Source organism: Chiloscyllium punctatum, chromosome 44 (genome assembly GCF_047496795.1).
Source record: "Chiloscyllium punctatum isolate Juve2018m chromosome 44, sChiPun1.3, whole genome shotgun sequence".
NCBI lineage: Eukaryota > Metazoa > Chordata > Chondrichthyes > Orectolobiformes > Hemiscylliidae > Chiloscyllium > Chiloscyllium punctatum.
The window spans coordinates 14,958,166-14,974,547 of NC_092782.1; the positions used below are offsets into that span (position 1 = coordinate 14,958,166).

Consider the following 16,382-nt stretch of genomic DNA (forward strand, 5'->3'; position numbering starts at 1 on the left):
TGTTCGAGATTCAATTCCTCCAAATCAGGCAGTTACTGTCTACCCCCACCTAGTCCAGGAACTCCCCACGTAAGTTCGAGACACCACCCACACCCTCCACCTCCTCCAAGACTTCCGTTTCCCCGACCTCCAACACCTCATCAAAAAAAAAACCCACTTATCTCTCCACCCCGGAGGCTCCCTGCTTCCATTCCTGATGAGGGGCTTTTGCCAGAGATGTCGATTTTCCTGCTCCTCGGATGCTGCCTGACCTGCTGTGCTTTTCCAGCACCACTAATTTAAATCCTTAGTTACTACAATTGAACTTTGCCAATTAGGGAAGGCTTGTCAAAATTCTGTTTTCTTTCTTAGATGGGGACTTGTTAAGTTTTGTTTTAATTTGGCCTAACTAATGTACACAGAATTATAAAATAGATGAGTGTCACTATGTTAAAAAAGAGACTTTAAATCAGATTATTTGCAGTGAGGAGGTTCGGAAAAATCGATGAAAAAATACTTCTTTTTGGTGATGATTCATCTTCAGCTGAAATAACAAAATTCTATCAAGTTGCTATTGCTGCTCAGCTGCATGGGTTTGTGAAGTACCATTTTTGGGATTATGTAAATTACTTTAGTGGAATTTTGGCCGAGCCATTTCTGCCAATTTCCCAATTTTTATTTGGCTGGGAAAACATATCCCATTGTTTTAGTCAAGTTCGATTTTGTATAAAATCAATGCGATATTTGAAGCTTAAAAAAGGCACTTTCACTTCTCTGTGGTTGGTCATCAGAAGTACATTTTAGAACAGTGTACTACAAGTAAGAGTAATTTATGCGGGTTTCAAGCTAAACATGGCAATTGAATTAATATTGTGCCTGTCAAAGAGTCATTGACTCAGAGTGGGCGGCACGGTGGTTAGCACTGCTGCCTCACAGCGCCAGAGACCCGGGTTCAATTCCCGCCTCAGGCAACTTCTGTGTGGAGTTTGCACATTCTCCCTGTGTCTGTGAGGGTTTTCTTCGGTTTCTTCCCACAGTCTAAAGATGTGCAGGTTAGGTGAATTGGCCACGCTAAATTGCCCGTGATGTTAGGCGAAGGGGTAAATGTAGGGGAATGGGTGGGTTGCTCTTCGGAGGATTGGTGTGGACTTGGGGGTTGAAGGGCCCGTTTCCACACTGTAAGTAATGTAAGTTGTACGGCATCCAAACAATCCCTTCAGTCCAACTCGTCCATGCCAACGCGATATCCTAAACTGATCTAGTTCAATTTGTCAGCACTTGCTGCACCCTTCCTATTCATGTACCTATCCAGATGCCTTTCAAATGTTGTATTTGTACAGCCTCCTCCACTTCCTCTGGCAGCTCATTCCATACACGCACCATCCTCTGCATGAAAACATTGCCCCTCCGGTCCCTTTTAAAACTTTTCCCTCCTTGCCTTAAATCTATGCGCTCTCGTTTTGGGCTCCCCTACCCTAGGAAAAAGACCTCATCTATTCACCCTATCCACACCCCTCATGATTTTAAAAGCCTCTATAAGGTCACCCTTCAACCTCCAACACTCCAGGTGGAGAAAAGCCCCGGAGCTGAAACATTTTTCAATTTCCATTGAGAAACCTTTTTAATCTATTGTTTTTCCTCCCTCAGATGCAGTTAACTGATCTTGACAATCTTGTGCATGATAAGGATGCAGCTTTGCTTGAGGTCTGTATGTCTTTTTGCACTGTCAGTGTTTGCTAAACTAGTTTCAAACTTGCACTACAATCTCTCTTGGATCTCACAGGTGTCACATGTAGATCAGGGTGGCTCTTCTGGCTTTTTGAAACTATCTTGCATCCGGCACTTTCCAGACTTACTTTAAATGCATTTGGTCATTTTCATCATGGTTTTCGTAAACAGACCTTGTCAGGAATAAATTTGCCTGTTTAATTCCTGGTGTACTCAGCAAAAGTGTTTGTCTTGAATCGCCAACACTCCCCAAGCACTCTTCCCACCCTGTCACCCTGAGCAAATGTTTTCTGTAGACTTCCAAACCCAATAAGGGTGAATCATTTACATCAGTTATTTGAAGCCAGTTGTTGGATTAGCTAAGGCACCTGATGGGCTGGTGTGTGTGGTACTAATTCAGCCAAGGACACTAATGGAATATAGTCCTCTATGGAATGCTTCGAGCACATTCTGAAGCCTTGGCATACTCATCCAGATATAATTAGACAAGACAGAAGGAAACACAATATAGTATACCGAACCAGATGGTAGGCATGGGAATAGCAAAATATTGATTGATCTTATTCTGGCAGGTTCCCTCAGGTTGTTAAAATTTGCAGTCCTACATTTTATTTTCCTTTTGGATAAAACAGTGACGCCATTGATTAAAATCAGACAGGAGGTCCCAAAGTGGGAAATTGTCCTTTTTGATGCACAAGTGCCTGCAAAAGGAATGTCAAGAGAACGGAGTTGTGTGTGTCCTTGATCTACTACTACTTGGTTTCAGCCAGTGTGTCTTAAAAAGAACAGCCACTTGCTAGTATGAAGTTCAGGTATTGCTGCAAAGAGATATGCAATGGTTATTTTTAATCATAGTCATTGGGAGTGATGAAAGAATTTGAAATGGAGCAATGCTGATCTTTATGACAACAAGGGAGCTGATTGGCTGTCAAATCTATTCTGGTCAAAATGTTATATAGTAAAGTTGTACAGCACGGAAACAGACCCTTTGGGCCAACTCATCCACATCAACCAGATATCCTAAGTTAAATCTAGTCTCGTTTGCCAGCATTTGGACCCTATCCCTCTTAAATCCTTCTTATTCATAAACCCAGCCTTTTAAATGTTGTAATTGTACCAGCCTCTGGTAACTCATTCCATACACTCACCACCCTCTGCATGAGAAAGTTGCCCTATAGGTTCCTTTTACATCTTTCCCCTCTCACCCTAAGTCTATGCTCCCCAGTTTTGGATTCCCCCCCCACCCCAGGGAAAAGACTTTGTCTATTCACCCTATTCATTCCCCTCATGATTTTATAAACCTCTTTTTAAAAAGTCACCTCTCTGCCTCCAATGCTCCAGAGAAAATAGCCCCAGCCTATTCAGCCTCTCCACTATATGTCAAACCCTCCAACCCTGGCAACAGCCTTGTAAATCTTTTTTGAACTCTTTTTTTTTTTTCAAATTTCACAACATCCTTCCTATAGCAGGGAAACCAGAATTCCCAAACTCCTGCACCTATTGTCCATTGTCTAATTGCACACAGTATTCCAAAAGTGGTCTAACCAATGTCCTGTACGGCTGCAACATGGCCTCCCAGCTCCTATACTCCATGATCTGACTAATAAAGGAAAGCATACCAAACTCTGCCTCCGTTATCCTATTTACCTGCAATTCCACTTTCCAGGAACTATGAGCCTGCACCCTAAGGTCTCTTTGTTCAGCAACATTCCCCAGAACGTTACCATTAAATGTATAAGTCCTGCACTGCTCTGCCTTTCCAAAGTGCAGCAGTGCAGATTTATCTAAATTTTAAACTCCATCTGCCACTCCGCAACCCGTTGGCCCATCTGATCGAGATCCCATTGTACTCGGAGGTAACTTCCTTCGCTGACCGCTACACCTCCAATTTTGGTGGCATCTGTAAATTTACTAACTGGAGAGGCTGAATAGGTTGGGGCTGTTTTACCTGGAGTGTCAGAAGCTGAGAGGTGCCCTTCTAGAGGTTTATAAATTCATAAGGGGCATAGATAGGGTAAATGAACATAGTCTTTTCCCTGGGGTGGGGCAAGTCCCAAACTAGAGGGCATAGGTTTAGGATGAGAAGGGGAAAAATTAAAAGGGACCTAAGGGGCAACTTTTTCGTGCAGAGGATGGTGTGCATATGACATGAGCTGCTGGAGGAAGTGATGGAGGCTGGTACAACTGCAGCATTTAAAAGATATCTGGTTTGGGTGTATGAATAGGAAGGGTTTGGAGGGATATGGGCCAAGTGCTGGCAAATGGGACTAGATTAGGTTAGGATATCTGGATGGCATAGAAGAGATGGACTGAAGCGTCTGTTTCCATGCTGTACATTTCTTTGACTCTACTGTCCAATCACAGAATCAAAACAAGCATTTAACACTGCTGAGTTTATAGATATTAGATTCCTTTGCCTTTGTGAATGGCTGCACCATGTTGTTTGATACGGTCTGGCAGTGATTGGATCGTGGTCTTGTGTACCTTGCAGCGCACTGACGTTTGAATTCCTAGACCACATTACTCCTTATGGATTAGTGGTGCTGGAAGAGCACAGCAGTTCAGCCAGCATCCGAGGAGCAGTAAAATCGATGTTTCGGGCAAAAGCCCTTCATCAGGAATAAAGACAGAGAGCCTGAATCGTGGAGAGATAAGCTAGAGGAGGGTGGGGGTGGGGGAGAAGGTAGCATCGAGTACAATAGGTGAATGGGGGAGGGGATGAAGGTGATAGGTCAGGGAGGAGGGTGGAGTGGATAGGTGGAAAAGAAGATAGGCAGGTAGGACAAGTCATGGGGACAGTGCTGAGCTGGAAGTTTGGAACTAGGGGGAGGTGGGGGAAGGGGAAATGAGGAAACTGTTAAAGTCCACATTGCCCTGGGGTTGAAGTGTTCCAAGGCAGAAGATGAGGCGTTCTTCCTCCAGACGTCTAGTGGTGAGGGAGCGGAGGTGAAGGAGGCCCAGGACCTCATGTCCTCGGCAGAGTGGGAGGGGGAGTTGAAATGTTCGGCCATAGGGCAATGTGGTTAATTGGTGCGGGTGTCCCGGAGATGTTCCCTAAAGCATTCTGCTAGGAGGCATCCAATCTCCCCAATGTAGAGGAGACCGCATCGGGAGCAACGGATGCAATAAATGATATTAGTGGGTGTGCAGGTAAAACTTTGGATGTGGAAGGCTCCTTTTAGGGCCTTGGATGGAGGTGAGGGAGGAGGTGTGGGCGCAGGTTTTGCAGTTCCTGCGGTGGCAGGGGAAAGGTGCCAGGATGGGAGGGTGGGTTGTAGGGGGGCGTGGACCTGACCAGTTAGTCATGGAGGGAACGGTCTTTGCGGAAGGTGGAAAGGGGTGGGGAGGGAAATATATCCTAGTGGTGGGGTCCATTTGGAGGTGGCAGAAATGTTGGCGGATGATTTGGTTTATGCGAAGGTTGGTAGGGTGGAAGGTGAGCACCAGGGGCGTTCTGTCCTTGTTACGGTTGGAGGGGTGGGGTCTGAGGGCGGAGGTGCGGGATGTGGACGAGATGCGTTGGAGGCCATCTGGTGTGTTCTGTGGTGGAACTGGTCCTCCTGGGAGCAGATACGGTGGAGGCGGAGGAATTGGGAATACGGGATGGCATTTTAGCAAGAGGTAGGGTGGGAAGAGGTGTAATCCAGGTAACTGTGGGAGTCAGTAGGTTTGTAAAAAATGTCAGTGTCAAGTCGGTCGTCATTAATGGAGAGGTCCAGGAAGGTGAGAGAGGTGTCAGAGATGGTCCAGGTAAATTTAAGGTCAGGGTGGAATGTGTTGGTGAAGTTGATGAATTGCTCAACCTCCTCGCGGGAGCACGAAGTGGCACCAATGCAGTCATCAATGTAGCGGAGGAAGAGGTGGGGAATGGTGCCAGTGTAATTACAGAAGATCGACTGTTCTACGTAGCCAACAAAGAGACAGGCATAGCCGGGGCCCATACGTGTGCCCATGGCTACCCCTTTGGGAGGATTCAAAGGAGAAATTAAGGGTGAGGACCAGTTCGGCCAAACGAATGAGTGTCGGTGGAAGGGTACTGTTGGGGATGTCGGGAGAGGAAAAAACGGAGGGCTTGGAGGTGTAGAGGGATTGGATATCCATGGTGAAGATGAGGTGTTGGGGGCCGGGGAAACTGAAGTCTTGGAGGAGGTGGAGGGCGTGGGTGGTGTCTCCAACGTATGTGGTGAGTTCCTGGACTAGGGGGGATAGGACAGTGTCAAGGTAGGTAGAGATGAGTTCAGTGGGGCAGGAGCATGCTGAGACAATGGGTCGGCCAGGGTGGTCAGGCTTGTGGATCTTGGGAAGGAGGTAGAACTGGACAGTGCGGGGTTCCCGAACTATGAAGTTGGAAGCTGTGGATGGGAGATCTCCTGAGGTGATGAGGTTCTGTATGGTCTGGGAGATGATGGTTTGGTGATGGGAGAGTGGGTCATGGTCAAGGGGGCGGTAGGAAGAGGTGTCCTCGAGTTGGCGTTTGGCTTCAGCGGTGTAAAGGTCAGTGCGCCAGACTACCATTGCGCCCCCTTTATCTGCTGGCTTGATGGTGAGGTCGGGATTGGAGCAGAGGGAGTGGAGGGCTGCGTGTTGAGGGTGAGAGGTTGGAGTGGGGGAGGGGGGTAGACAGGTTGAGGCGGTTAATGTCCCGGCGGCAGTTGGAAATGAAGAGGTAGAGGGCAGGTAATAGGCCAGCGCAGTGTGTCCAGGTGGATGCAGTATGTTGGAGGTGGGCGAAGGGGTCCTCAGAAGGTGGGTGGGAGTCCTGATTGTGAAAGTAAGCTCGGAGGCGGAGGAAGAAGTGTTCGAATTTACGGCGTGTATTAAATTCATTGATGTGTGGATGGAGGGGGATGAAGGTGAGTCCTTTGCTGAGGACTGATCGTTCGTCCTCTGAGGGAAGACTGGACACCTCCTAGCAGAGCGCTTTCGGGAACATTTCTGGGACACCCACATCAATCAACCACACCGCCCTGTGGCCCAACATTTCAACTCCCCCTCCCACTCTGCCGAAGACATGGAGGTCCTGGGCCTCCTTCACCGCCGCTCCCTCACCACCAGGCGCCTGGAGGAAGAACGCCTCATCTTCCGCCTCGGAACACTTCAACCCCAGGGCATCAATGTGGACTTCAACAGTTTCCTCATTTCCCCTTCCCCCACCTCCCCCTAGTTCCAAACTTCCAGTTCAGCACTGTCCCCACGACTTGTCCTACCTGCCTATCATCTTTTCCACCTAACCACTCCACCCTCCTCCCTGACCTATCACCTTCATCCCCTCCCCCACTCACCTATTGAACTCTATGCTACTTTCTCCCCACCCCCCACCCTCCTCTCATTTATCTCTCCACGCTTCAGGCTCTCTGCCTTTATTCCTGATGAAGGGCTTTTGCCTGAAACGTCAATTTTGCTGCACCTTGGATGCTGCCTGAACTGCTGTGGTCTTCCAGCACCACTAATCCAGAATCTGGTTTCCAGCATCTGCAGTCATTGTTTTTACTGCTTTACTCATTAGTATGGTTGACAGAGAGTCCCTTTTCGAGGTAAATATTCCTTGTGCTGCTGCTGCATCATAGCAGTATGAAAAGGCTCGGTTTACCTAATGCTCAAACGTTTGTGATAACCATGGAGGGCAATTGTCTTCTGGTGCATTCTTCAAGGCAGCACCTCAACCAATCAGCAAAGCCTTGACAATGAATTTCTCTCTCTCTTCCAAACAAAAAAGAAGACTAATATGTTAACATCTTGAACCGAGTGAAAGCTGGGATCTTTGCAATGCAAGAGACAATATTAATTCTGAACAATTGTGTATTTTTCTGGATAGGGAATGGAAATGTTTATTTGTTGTAATTTAACAGTGCCCTCTTTCATTACAGAGGGAAAATCACATTGAGGAACTTAAGAATTCCATTGTTGAATATTCCTTGGTGGTAGAGGTAAGATCTTATTTCTAATAACAAAACAAAAGCAGAATCCCTCAACCTCATGCCTAAATGCCTGCCTTGAATACCTTTGTAGGCCTTGCGAACGGAGAAGACAAAATTAGAAAATCAGCTGCTAATGCAACAGGAGCTATCTTCGTGAGTAATGATCCTGAGCAACCACTTAATTACATTGAGATACCTGCAACTGGTTTATATTGCATCTCTAACTGTTTGTAGTGAGTGCATTAAGTTGCCGGGAATGCCCCAAGATGGACACGACCTAACCAAGGGACCAAGCTCCTTGCAGTCAGAGCTTTTAAACGCTCAATGTGCTCTTGAGGTAAGGTCATTGAAGAACTCCTCTAATTTTATCAAGGTCTGGGCATCACTAGCAAGGCTGGCATTTGTTGCCTTTCATGTTTGCACTTGAACTGAGAAAGTTACCTGGCCAGGGGTGGCACAGTGGCTCAGTGGTCAGCACTGCACCCTCACAGCGCCAGGGCCCTATTCGATTCCAGCCTCGGGCAACTGTCTACATGGAGATTGCACATCCCCTGTGTGTTTGTGTGGGTTTCCTCAGGATGTTCCAGTTTCCTCCCACAGTCCAAAGATGTGCAGGTTAGGTGGATTGACCATGCTTAATTGACCATGCCCAGAGTGTTCAGGGATGCGTAGGTTAGGAGGGTGAGCCATGGGGATTGCAGGGTTACAGAGATAAGGTGTGGTTCTGGGTGAGATGCTGTTTGGAGTGTTAGCATGGACTCAATGGGCCAAATGGCTTGCTGCTTCATTGTAGCGATTCTATGATTTCAGAGAGCAGTGAAGAGTTGACCACATTGCAGTGATGCTGGAGATATATGAAGGCCAGGCCAGGGAAGGATGGCAGATTTCCTTCCTGAATGTTGTGACCAGATGTTGATTTACAACAATCAACATGATTACCTTGAATTTAAAATGGAATCTGGAATTCAAGTCAAATGTCCCAGCACATTAGCCTGGAGTTCTAGATTACTATCCCAGGGACATTAGTTACAATGTGTAATTAGATAAATAAATGTTATTGTTTATCACAAAGGGATTGGAATACAAATGTACAGTTATTCATGATAGCCTTGTCATATATTGTCAAAAGAGCTGAATTCCAGAGATGAGGGGCGGGTGATGACTCTTGACAGAAAGGCCACATTTGACAGACTGTTAGCAAGGAGCCCTAGCAAAACTGGAATCCATGAGAATTAGAGGGAGAACGTTCTGCTGGTTGGAGTCATACCTGCCACATAGGAAGATGGGTGTGGCTGTTGAAGGTCAGTCACCTCCGCTCCAGGGCATCTCTGCAGGAGTTCCTCCGAATATTGTCCTAGGCCCAAACATCTTCAGCTGCTTCATCAATGACCCTTTCTCCACCATAAGCTCAGAAGTGGGGATGTTCGCTGATTGTGCAACGCTCAACATCATTCGAGACTCCTCTGATACTGGAGCACTTCATGCTCAAATGCAACAAGATCTGCACAATATCAGATTTGGGCTGACAAGTGACAAATGACCTTCTGCCACGCAAATGCCAAGCAATGGCCATCTCCAATAAGAGACAATCTGACCACCCTTGCCTTGACATTTAAGTATTACCATCAGTGAATCTTCACTATCAACATCCTTGGGTTTACCATTGATCAAAAACAATTGGACTTGCCACATAAGTGGCTACAAGAGCAAGTCAGAAGATAGGAATGTTGCAGTGAGTAACTCCCCTCCTGACTCCACAAAGCCTGTCTACCATCGACAAGAAACAAGTCAGGAGTATGATGGAATGCTCCCCACTTGCCTGGATGAGTGCAGCTCCAACAACACTGAAGAAGCTTGACACCATCCAGGACAAAGCAGCCCACTTGATTGGCACCACATCCACAAACATCCACTCCCTCCACCGCTGACGCTCAGCAGCAGTGTGTACTGTCCAAAAGATGCACTGCAGAAATTCATCAAGATCGTTAGATAGTACCTTCCAAAACCCCCCACCACTTCCATCTAGGAGGACAAGGGTAGCACACCCAAGGGAATGCCACCACCTGCAAGTTCTGCTCCAAGGGTCTCACCATCCTGAGTCAGAAGTAAGTTGCCATTCCTTCAGTGTCACTCGGTGAAAATCCTGGAGCTCCCTCCCTCCCTAACAGGGTTGTAGGTCTGCCTACAGCACATGGACTGCAGCAGTTCAAAGCAACAACTCTCCACCACCTTCTCGAGGACAAGGAGGAACAGGCAATAAATTCTGCGCCAGCTAGCAATGCCCATCTCCTGATTAGATTCGATTAGATTAAAGGCTTTGGTCAGGGCACATCTCTAATACAGAGCATAATATTGTTCAACTTATTTTGGAAGGACATAAGTGTTTTCACAGAACGTTTTTAAAATTTACTTGTGGATGTGGGTGTCACTGGCTGGGTCAGCATTTATCGCCTGGCCCTAGTTGCCCTTGAGAAGATGGTGGTGGAGCTGTTTTCTTGAGTTGCTCTAGTCTACCTACTGTGGCTTGACCCACAATGCCCTTGGGAGGGTGTTCCAGGTTTGTGACCCAGCAACAATGAAGGAATGGTGATAAACTTTCAAGTCAGGATGGTGAGTGCCTTGGAGGGGAACTTGAAGGTGTATCCTTATGCAATTCAAGCAAGGTTTGCTAGAACAGTACCTGGGATGGGGATTGTATTGAGGAAAGGTTGGACAGGCTAGGTTTGTATTCACTGAAGTTTCAAAGAGTAGGCAGTGATTTGAATGAAACATGTAAGATCCTATAACATCATGGCAGGATAGATTTAGAGATGGTGTCTCCGTGTATATGAGATATGGAAATGTGTGTCACTGTTTAAGATCAGCAGTCACCCATTTCAAATGGATGTGGTGAAATATTTCTGAGAGTTTAAAGTCTTTGGAATCCTCTCCCTGAGAATTCAGAGAAGGCAAAATCCTTGTACATTTTTAAGGTGAAGCTAAGTAGATTCTTGTTAAGAAGGGGTGAAACTGCATCAGGGATAGGTGGGAATGTGGATTTGAGGTTACAAGCAGGTCAGCCATTATCTTAATGAATGGCAGAGCACACTTGAGGGGCTGAATGGCCTACTTCATGCTCCTAATTCTCACGTTTGTATGTTCTTGAGATCTGCTATGCCAATGCCGCTGCTGCCTCTAATTTTGTCTTGATTTGGAATACTGTGTTGGCAACAGATTCAAATATGACTTTCTAAAGGAAATTGAGTCAATATTTGAAAAGGAATCGTTTTACAGAGCTTTGGGGCTGAGTCAGCAGGAATAGGGGCAAGTAGCTGATGCTGGTACAAGTGGCCAAACCTAATAAGCTGTGGATTGTGCTAAATGTAGTTGGGGAATTCCTCCAATGGTCCTTATGACAAGAGCCAGCGGTCTCCTCCATATAGTTATGGTGCAGAAAGAAAGCTTGTTTCCTGCCCCTACTATCTGTAAACATGGATCATTTTCTGTTGATTTATTTTAAAATTGTATAATATGCAGACTTGCTTGAACATGTGAAGATCAAACTTTGTCAGCATGCCTATAACAGCTTTTGAGTTGAGGCGTTGCTGACTAGTTGTTTGGATGCACTGGTCTTAAACACTGTTGAAAGGAGACACCGCCATCTTGAGTCAAGCAAGCTTCAATTTTGTCTCTTTTTCACTGTTTGGTTTCAGTACAGGAAATTAGGTTAGAATTATGATGTAAAAACTAACATCGAATTGTACCAGGAATTTCACTTACGAAATAAAAGTCTAAATATTTTCAGTGTTTTGTGCGACTTTCTTTTTTTAAGGTGGACAGTTTCGAATGGTCAAGGGCTTCTGAACACCCCTTTGACGAGGCCCTGGACAAGGAGGTCGTGATGCTCATACAAAGTCTTGGGACAGAGGCGGCCGCAGTTCAATTCAAAATGATCACCACACAGATGGTAAGATTTTCCCCCATAGAGTTCCAAAGTCCTGCAGATGCTGGAAACCTGAAGTAAAGATGAAAAGTGCTCAAAACACTGAGCACTTCTGGCAGCATTTGTAGATACCCAGGCTCAGGGAGAATGGGAGTAGGTGAGAGTGTGGGATGCGTTGATTCCAATAATTGGGGCCTTGGGCTCTGTGGGACCCCTGTGTGCAGTTCAGGGTCCAAGGGTGGGAGCCAGGAGCAGTACCAAACCCAATGGTTCTGACTTTTTTGGATTTAGAAATGGATTTTTTCCTCAAAGTAAGAGTCATGTCGAGTTCAATGGAGTGAATCTCAGCGTGAGCTAAACACTCCATGTTAATTGGCATTTGAGTCTTCATGATGAGAAACACTTCCAATTTCCACATCAACTTACCACTCATGGTCTTTCTAGAGCTGCTCGCTGTTTCCCTGAGATCTAGACATTGTCCCTGGCACAAGTGCGATATTTATAAAATCTCCACAATTTGCCACGCTTGGAGCCTGATAAGATTCTGCCCGAGAGCTAATGTTTTAGGATAATGATACCACCCCCGCCCAGAACAGTAGTTCATTGCCCTGAAATGTTAACTCCGTTCTATTCACAGAAGCTGTCCGACCTACTGAACACTGTCAGTTTTTGCTGTTTTTATTTCATTTGAAGCTTTCCTTGTTTGGTGCAGCATAATTTGATGTTGTGTAAAAGGAAGAAAGAGGTTGTGATAGTGTCAGTGATAACATTCTTTCCTTGCAATCGTGGTGGGGGGGGGGGGGGGTTGGTGGTGGTGGTGAGGGGCTCAATGTATACTCTTAAAGACCCAAGTGCTAGTCCGCAAATTTTAATATCATCATATGATACGATTATAAAACCAAGAACATTTCTCTATTTTGGGGTATCTCGCACCCTTTAGAGCCAGCCAATCACTCATCAAAATGTTGCTTGAAAGTCAGGTATGGTGACCAACTTACACATCCCAAAATCGCAGCTAGGTTAAATACAGTCATAGAGGTGTACAGCACAGAAACAGACCCTTCAGTCCAACTCATCCATGCCGACCAGATATCCCAACCCAATCTAGTCCCAGCTGCCAGCACCTGGCCCATATCCCTCCAAACCCTTCCTTTTCACATACCCATCCAAATGCCTTTTTAAATTTAAATTGTACTAGCCTCCACCACTTCCATACACGTATCATCTTCTGTGTGAAAATGTTGCCCCTTAGGGGTCTCTTTTTTTTTTTCCCCCTCACCCTAAACCTATGCCCTCTCGCTCTGGACTTCCCCCAACCCAGGGAAACTACTTTGTCTGTTTATACTATCCATGCCCCTCAAGATTTTGTAAACTTCTATAAGGTCACCCCTCAGCCTCCGGCGCTCCAGGGAAAACAGCCCCAGCCTGTTCAATCTCTCCCTGTAATTCAAATAACCAGGAATTCTTTCTTCTTATGGTGTCGTTTTGAGATTTAATCGACATGGGTTTCCTCCAGGTGCCCTGGTTTTCTCCCACAGTCCAAAGACGTGCAAGTTAGGTGGATTGGCCATGGGCAATGCAGAGTTACAGGGATACGGTAGGGGGATGTAGGTCTGGGTGGAATGCTCCTCAGAGGGTCAGTGTGGACTCGGGCTGAATGGCCTGCTTCTACACTGCAGGGATTCTATGAAAGTTGCCATTGCTTTCTCCTCTCACGGTTCATGTGGTAAGGGTGCACCCACAGTAGTGACCAATCGAAAGGTTTGAGAAACTGGCCTGGTATCATGGTATTTATGGGAGCCAGGTTGGTGTGTAACTTTGAAGTGATACACCTCACGACCTGCTATTCCCATTCTTCTCCAAAAGACGTGAGTGACAAGTCAAATGGTTCCTAGGGGCTGTCAGATAATGAAGACATCTTGAATTATTTTTGTTTTGAAGGCATATGAATGAGGAATTGAAGTCCTATCTGTATTCCAATGCACATGTAAACAAATCTACAGCTGACAGTCCAGAGTAAGATTTAATAATTAAGCCAATAAATTTGACAAGTTGTCAAACGCAAACCCACTTGAAATTTGAAAACAAGGTGGTCTTTCCCATTGTTTGAGTTATTCATTGCATACACCAAACACTCGAATCTCCCCTTCGCCCCACATGTCTTGAAGTAGATGACTCTATCTGGGGTATAGACACAGACTGGCTTGGCCAGACTTCACTACAACACCAAAGGCAAATACCGCCGTTGTCAAAATTGTAAACACATTTTTTTTAAATCTGGAAGTGTTCTGTAGGTCAGGCAACAGTTGTGAGCAGTGAAAGTGTGTTCGAATTTTGAGTCTTTTCATGCAAATTGGAATGTATTCTGGCTTTAACAATTTCCAAGCAAGTGAGGAAGTAAAATGTGCTTTAATTTCCCACCCTTTGATCTGGTGTTCCAAATTCTGTTTAAAAAGTATATTGTCTTAAGTGGAAACTTTTCCACTATTCCTACCCAATCAAATCTGTTTGGAACATGAAAGACTTCACTGTGAGCTCAAGGTTGTTGCCTTTTCTTAGAAAACAAATCCCAGGCTACTATGGTCGGTCCCTCTACATAATGTTCAATGAGTACCAACGCTGAGCAGGAAACTGGCTTTGAATTCTCTCATTGAAGTCAACGTCTCACTTACATACATACAATGTAAAACAAAGAACTACGGATACTGGAGATCCGGAGCAGAAATAGAAATTGCTGTAGTGACTCAACATTGCTGACGATCTGACCGCACCGGTGGACAGAAAGGAGGGTTGCCACTTCAGGTCTGGTGACCCTCTCTTCAGAACGGAAAGCAGCTTGGAAATGGTGGTGGTTATGCTTATGACTCGCTCTAGAGCGATCCAACTGCAACTTCCTTCTGCCTCCACATAGCATCTTGTGGATGTTCCACAATGCCACCTCGAAGGAGCTTTTAGGCCGCCTTTGTGACCTATTTATCACAAACTGGAAAACTTCCACCCAGAGCGTTGAGAACAATTTAGAGCGATTTTAATTTGAGTCCGATAATGGTGCTGTTATATTCATATAGCACAGAAGCAGACCCTTTGGTCCAACCAATCCATACCGAACCATAATCCCAAACTAAACTAGTCCCGCCTCCCCTGTTCTGGCCCGTATGCCTCCAATCTTTCCTATTTACTTAGATAAATAAATGTCTATTAAATATTGTAACTGCTCATATCCACCCCTTCCTCGGGAAGTTCATTCCACACCTGAACCTTTGTGTTTTAAAAAAAACTTTGCCCCAAATGTCTTTTTAAGTCGCTCTCCTCTCACCTTAAAGATGTACCCCCGAGTCTTGAAACCTTCCATCTTTGGGAATGTCCTAACCTTAGTAGGACAAAGGACCCTGTCAAGGTCACTGTCCATAATCCCCTGAAATCAGGGCATTTTTCCAGGAAAGAGAAATGAGGCCTGTATTATTGGAGAGCTGTGTGAGTTGAGCTATTTGCCCATCAGTGGGAGTCTGGTGAATTTGTGTAAGTGTGCTAGCAAACAGTAAGTCTGCAGACCTGGGAAGTCTGGAGCAACAAGGGACCTCTTGTGTTACCAAGAGGAGGTGAAGCTGATGGCGTTTGACAGGGCTGCTATGCATTAAAGAGGAAACATTTGCAAGTTTGGCTTTCTGTTTGCATTTCTGGTATTGGCTGAACACGAGAAGCAGGCTGGGACACACTATACGCTAACTCTCTTCACCCTAATGCTAAAGCCATCACCTCAACCTGTTTATAAACTTGCATCGTTATATTTTCTGGGGCAGTAGATGTTTGTGGTTTACATGAATGACTTAGTTGTGAATGCAGGATGGTTGAGAAGTAATTTCGCAAAAAATGATATAGCCTTGAACCAGAATAGGATACAGATGGGCTGGCCAATAGCAAATGGAATTCAATTCAGATAAATGAGTTTATGCATGTTAGCAGAGCAAATAAGGCAAGGGCATACATGATGACTGATAGGATCTTGAGAAGCACAGAGGATCAAAGGCACCTCAGTGTGAATGTATACAGGTCCCTGAAGCCATCAGCACAGGTGGATAAAGTAGTTAAGAAGGCACTAACCTTTCTTAAAGTCGAGAGTGTGGTGCTGGAAAAGCACAGCCAGGCGGGCAGCATCCGAGGAGCAGGAGAAACAATGTTTCGGGCATGAGCCTGATGAAGGGCTTATGCCTGAAATGTGGATTTTCCTGCTCCTCGGATGCTGCCTGACCTGCTGTGCTTTTCCAGCACCACACTCTCAACTCTGATCTCCAGCATCTGCAGTCTTCACTTTCTTCTACTTACCTCTTTATTAGCCAGGCATAGAATTTAAGAGCAAGGAGGTTACAGTGGAAATGTACAAGATGTTGGTTAGGCGACAGCTGGAATCCACTTTATAGGAGGAGTGTGATCGTACTGGAAAGGGTGCGCAGTAGATTTACCAGGAAGAAACTTTCCTGCTTGATAGAGGGCTCAATGACTGAGGTGGGTGGGAGCGGGGACATGGTTTAAAGGAGTAGAGGAACACCTGTAAGGAATGCCTTTTAAGAAGTATTTAGATGGACACTTGTGATGCCAGGGCATGTGGTGCTGTGGGTCAATTGCTGGAAAATGGGATGAGAATGGTGTGGTTGTTTTTGACTAGCATGATCTGAAGGGCTATTTTTCTATGCTGTTAGTTTGCTATGTTAAAGGCACGATTAACAGCAAGTTGTTGGCAAGGTAAGTTATGGATGTATGTTTTTATATACCTTCTGTTGTAAGGTGTTTGTGGGATCAACACACAAGGAGTTAAACAACTTTGTGCTGTACTTGGA

At 45.6% G+C, this 16,382-nt stretch overlaps 1 protein-coding gene across 1 annotated transcript in view; it reads left to right on the forward strand.

The window, feature by feature from the left end:
• The window catches only part of lrmp (lymphoid-restricted membrane protein), a 165,181-nt gene that overhangs the window by 51,296 nt on the left and 97,503 nt on the right, over window positions 1-16,382 (forward strand). Inside the window, 6 exon segments of the mRNA XM_072562048.1 lie at window positions 565-572; window positions 1,593-1,683; window positions 7,575-7,634; window positions 7,717-7,778; window positions 7,860-7,962; window positions 11,437-11,571. Of these exon segments, the coding sequence (XP_072418149.1) occupies window positions 565-572; window positions 1,593-1,683; window positions 7,575-7,634; window positions 7,717-7,778; window positions 7,860-7,962; window positions 11,437-11,571 (459 nt within the window).